At 64.3% G+C, this 4,518-nt stretch overlaps 3 protein-coding genes across 3 annotated transcripts in view; 1 reads left to right on the forward strand and 2 right to left on the reverse strand.

Annotated features, from left to right (window-relative positions):
- The window catches only part of GAS8 (growth arrest specific 8), a 4,995-nt gene extending 2,099 nt beyond the window's left edge, over positions 1 to 2,896 (forward strand). Inside the window, exons 7-10 of the mRNA XM_005424778.2 lie at positions 804 to 835; positions 967 to 1,176; positions 2,234 to 2,299; positions 2,530 to 2,896. Coding sequence (XP_005424835.1) covers positions 804 to 835; positions 967 to 1,176; positions 2,234 to 2,299; positions 2,530 to 2,679 — 458 coding nt within the window. The 3' untranslated portion in view covers positions 2,680 to 2,896. The remainder of the gene's footprint in view (positions 1 to 803; positions 836 to 966; positions 1,177 to 2,233; positions 2,300 to 2,529) is intronic.
- A 72-nt stretch (positions 2,897 to 2,968) lies between these two features.
- LOC102039941 (5-hydroxyisourate hydrolase-like) lies at positions 2,969 to 3,675 on the reverse strand. The gene is made up of 3 exons (XM_014308555.1): positions 3,542 to 3,675; positions 3,191 to 3,326; positions 2,969 to 3,058 (listed from the first exon to the last, which is right to left on the reverse strand). The coding sequence occupies exons 1-3, from the start codon at positions 3,673 to 3,675 to the stop codon at positions 2,969 to 2,971; spliced, it is 360 nt and encodes a 119-aa protein (XP_014164030.1).
- A 703-nt stretch (positions 3,676 to 4,378) lies between these two features.
- The window catches only part of LOC115948306 (cadherin-1-like), a 1,321-nt gene continuing 1,181 nt past the window's right edge, over positions 4,379 to 4,518 (reverse strand). The window contains 1 exon segment of the mRNA XM_031060136.1: positions 4,379 to 4,513. Coding sequence (XP_030915996.1) covers positions 4,379 to 4,513 — 135 coding nt within the window.

Here is a 4,518-nt window from a genome sequence, read left to right on the forward strand (position 1 = left end):
CTGGGCATCCCATCCCCTCTCCAAACCTTCTGCAAACCCTCTGCAGAGGACAGGGCGTGGGGCTCAGCAGAGGCTGTGCTTAGCCCAGGGCTTTGCAAAGCTAATCCCGGGTCGGGTGATAACCGCTGCTCCCAGCAAAGCTGCTCCCAGCTCCAGCCTCTCCCACGGTCAGCAGACAGGCCTGGCCTTGTCCTTTGCTGAGCAGTCATGCACGCTGCAGCAGGGCCCCAGGCTGCCTGGGCTGCGTGGGGCAGAGCTGGATGGGGGCATTGCCACGGGCCCCTCCTTCTGCCAGGGTTCCAGGGTCGCTCCCTCCTGTTCTGGGGTGCTCAGGAACAGCCCTGCAGAGCGAGTGCTCCCCCCCACTAACCCAGATAAATCTTGTGAGGCAGGAGAGAGCTCATTTGCAATTCGTAGAAATCCCCAGGAATATGAACATTGATCCGAGGCCTCATTAACAATCCATCATTAAGACAGCGCCAGATTCAGAGCGTTCAGAAATAGGCTTTGGAGGAGAGACTGTGTCCTAATTAGGACACTTATTAACTAGCTGTGAGCCAGGGCCTGCTGCCAGCTGTGGGGATGAGAGGAGAGACCCCCGTGTGCCGGGGGCCCTCGCTGGGGTCTGAATCAGTGCTGCAGGGAGCCCGCTGGGGCATTCCATGCCTGGAGGGGGGAGGAGGAGGAGGGAGAAGCGCAGGTGCTGCACCATGGAGGGGGGGAGAGAGGGAGGGAAGAGGGGAGGGGGGAGGCTGTGCTGCAGCACCTGCCTTCCCTGTGGGCTGCAGGTGCCGTGGGGAGCGGCTGGGCTGAGCTGCTGGACCAGTTTTCTGCCGTGTTTGTGCTCCACACCATTGTGCAGACCCCAGTCAGCCTCGTGTCCCCCGGGGTCCTGAGGGAGCTGTGACACTGTGCTGCCCCCGGGGTCCTGAGGGTGCTGTGACACTGTGCTGCCCCCTGGAGCAGGTTCAGGAGGAGCGGGATGACCTCTACCAGAACTTCACCAGGGCCATTAACGAGGTGCAGCAAAAAACGGGCTACAAGAACCTGCTCCTGGAGCGGAAGCTGCACGGACTCCTCACCCTCCTGGAGCAGAAGGAGGTGGAGCTCAGCGAGGTCCTTGCAGCCTCCAACCTGGATCCCAGCGCTCTCTCCCTGGTCTCGCACAAGCTGGAGGTACTGGGGCTCAGTGAGGGCTGGACTTGGGGGCAGAGCCCACTGTGGGGTGCCTGCTGCCCCTGGAAAGCACCAGTGCCCATCCTGCATGGCTGTAGGTGGCACGTCACTTGTCACTCATTGCCAGCACTCCCAGGGCCACGTGTGGTGCTGCAGGGCACTGGGCTCTGCCTCGAGAGCGGAGCGTGTGGGTGGTGGAGTTTGGCGCTGATCTGTCCCTCAGCTGGGGCCTGTTTGGAGGAGCATGGCCGCAGGCTCCATGGCACTGCTGGCACCCTGTGCTGCCACACAGCCAGCTGACTGCCAGCGGGCCCAGTGGCACCCAGGGGCTCTGTGCAGGGGGGGCTGCACCTGGTGAGCTTCGCCTGGCCATGGGGACAGTGCAGACAGGATCCTGGAGCTCTGCGGTGTCTGCCGCGCTAAAAATACCTCTGCAGGGAACCTGGAGACCCACATTCCTGCAGGCTGCCGCAGCTGGAGCCGGGAACAGCGCTTGTGCGGGTTGGGCAGACACAGGGAACGAGGGCTCCACCACCTGGTGCCCTCCTGCTTGTCCCCAGCCAGGTCCCCGCTGCAGGGGGAGTCAGGGAGGCTCTGAGATGCTCTGGGATGCATACCAGGCCTATGGGACAGGCAGCGGATGTGTCACCTCCCAGCATGTGGAAGGAAAACACATTCCTGGGATGGCATCACTGGCGTCGGGCTCTCCTGCAGCTGCTGGGGTCCCTGAATTCCTCCTCTCAGCTGCCTGGGGCAGCCTGGCTCCCTGTAATTCCGGCGGTGCCGCGGCAGCAGGGAGGTGCTGCTGGAGCAGAGCAGCTGCTGCCAGTGCTCCCCGCGCAGCGGGGCAGACAGGGATGGCTGTGGTGCTCATCCAGAGCTGCTGTCCCTGTCCGGGGCTGGCTGCCCCTGGCAGTGCCACTCAGAGGGGGCAGGGTGGTGGCCGGCTGCCAGGCCGGGCTGCCTCGTGTGCTCTGCCACGCCACGGCTGCCCTCAGCACAGCCAGCGTGTCCCCAGGGCTGGGCAGAGCAGCCTTATCCCAGCCTCCCCTCGCAGGACGTGCTCAATTCCAAGAATGCCACCATCCAGGACCTGCAGATCCAGCTGGCCAGAGTCTGCAAGGTAAGGGCGGGGAGGAGTCCTGGAGAGGTTTAAGGGGCACTTGGGGATGAGGGTTAGTGCTGGCCTGGGCACTGCTGGGGGAGCAGTTGGACTCGGTGATCTTAGAGGCATTTCCAACCCAAACGATTCTGTGATTCCATGGCTTTGGCTTGGGGGTTGGAAATGAGACTGGGGGTGCAGGGAGCTCTCCTCTGCTCACAGAGGGGCTGACAGAGACCCTTTCCTCGCAGGCACACAACGACATGCTGCAGACCTTCGAGGCAAAGCTGACAGCCTTTGGCATCCCTCTGGACAACCTGGGTTTCCAGCCACTGTCCTTCCCCATCCCGGGGCAGGAACTGGGGAAGGGCCCTGCTGGACTCGTTTCAGTGCCCACCTGATGCTGGCAGCACTGAGGGTCCCACTGGCACACTGGTAGTGGGGCTGTGCCCTTTTCCTGCTGCGTGTCTTTAAACAGACCCCAGTGAGCATCCTCAGGAACCTCTCCTCCCAAGGGGGACCACAGCTGGAGGGCTGCAGGCATCCCACCCACCCCACCATGCTGCCCCTGGCGCTGCTTCTGTTCCCACAAAAGTGGAAGGTGATGTTTTGAGACAAACGGTGCTGTTTGGAGTTTTTAATGGCCTTGGTGGCATCCTTCGTGCGTCCCCAGGGGAAGGCTGTGCCCCTCTAGCTGCCCCGGTAGGTTGTGTAGGAGTAGGGGCTGATCAGCAGCGGGACGTGGAGCTTCTGTGCCGGGTCAGTGATGATGAAAACGACCTGAGGGAGAGTGAGGAGACAGCAGTGGGAATCCCCCTCCCATAGTGAGGCCCAGGGGAGTGCAGGCCCTTGAGCCTGGCCCAGCCCTCAGACATGCAGTGTCACCTGTCCCAGTCTCCCCACACTCCGTACCTCCACGAAGGGGTAGAAGCTGGTGTGCCCCAGTCCCTGCCAGTACTCAGCTGTCTCAAAGTGCAGCTTGTAGGTGCCAGCCTTGGCCTGTCCTGGTGCCAGGAGGGGCTGGCAGCGCCCGTCCTCATCCGTGTGCCTGAAACCAGACCAAGGCAGTCCTGCTGTACCCCAAAACACAGCTCTGCCCCACCCCAGAACCTGCCCTGGCCATACCCCCAAGCACCAGCCCTGCCACCAGCACACAAACCCCAGGTGAAGGCTGGGCAGCCAGTTGTGCCAGGAGCCTTTGGCCCAGCTGTCCCAGCCCTGGCAGCAGTGTCCCTGCCCCACAGGTGCCACCAGCTCTCGTACCTGTGTGCCAGCTCCATCCACTGCAGCCCTGGCTCCTGCAGCTGGGCCAGGCGGACGCCAAGGCCGGCAGCCGGCAGCCCCGTGGCCGTGTTCAGCACGTGGGTGGTCAGGGTGCCCTTTCCCACCTCAGACATGCCGTCAGCCTGTGGCACAGGGGAGAGCAGGGCTGGGACCGGTGCTGGCAGCACCATCTGCCTTCTTGTGCTGCAGCCAAGCCCCTGCACATCACTCTTCCCCGGAGCTGGGATATGGAAACCCACGTCCTTCCCACGGCACGATGCTCAGCCCCAGGCACCGTGTGGGTGCCAGCTGGTTCCCACCAGGACGCAGGGCTCTGGGCTCACGGCAGCGCCGTGCTCCCTGCTCACCTGCCTGTCCTGGTGGGCCTCAGCACAGCACAGCAGCCAGCCTGGACCCAAGGAGGAAGCAGCCCTGTCCCAGCAGCCCCATCCCTGCCCATGGTGTCACGTGCGGGCGGACATTGACCCTGCCCAGCTCTCTGGAGCTGCCTGACGTCAAGGTCAGCACTGCTGAGGGCAGCCAGGCCCCTTCTTCCCCTGGAGCTCCCAGGCTGGGGTGGGAGCACAGTTTGGGGCTGTGTCCCAGCAGCCGGCAGGACCAGGCAGCCTCCCTGGAGCCGGACCAGCTCCCACTGCCAGCCCAGCACCGGCTGATGTGGGGGTGCTGCAGAGGCACCCTGGCGAGCTTACCTGGCTCTCCTGCGTCCCACTCACCGGCCAGGGACCTGTGGCCGGTGCCCCCACACAAAACGCCATCCCTGGCCTCCCTTCCTGGCGCCACAGCCTCTCCCCGTGGAGCTGGCCTGGCTGGATGCCGCTATCCTGGCACGGGGCTCCCGCAGAACCGGGTGCTCCTCCCTGGCTGGGCTGAGCCGGCACGGGCACTTCCCAGGAGCCCCGCTGGCACCCACGCTCCGGCAGCGCCGGGGCCCTCGGGCGAGTGGCCCAGAGCCTGGC

The sequence above is a fragment of the Geospiza fortis genome, unplaced genomic scaffold, assembly GCF_000277835.1.
Source record: "Geospiza fortis unplaced genomic scaffold, GeoFor_1.0 scaffold102, whole genome shotgun sequence".
Classification (NCBI taxonomy): domain Eukaryota; kingdom Metazoa; phylum Chordata; class Aves; order Passeriformes; family Thraupidae; genus Geospiza; species Geospiza fortis.

Coding starts and splice junctions, on each gene's coding strand:
- LOC102039941 (XM_014308555.1), bottom strand. CDS start 3,675: ATGTCTGAGGTGGGAAAGGGCACCCTGACCACCCACGTGCTGAACACG. Junction 3,327..3,541: donor TGGATGGAGCTGGCACACAG/GTACGAGAGCTG, acceptor GTCTGGTTTCAG/GCACACGGATGAGGACGGGC. Junction 3,059..3,190: donor GCTTCTACCCCTTCGTGGAG/GTACGGAGTGTG, acceptor ACTCTCCCTCAG/GTCGTTTTCATCATCACTGA.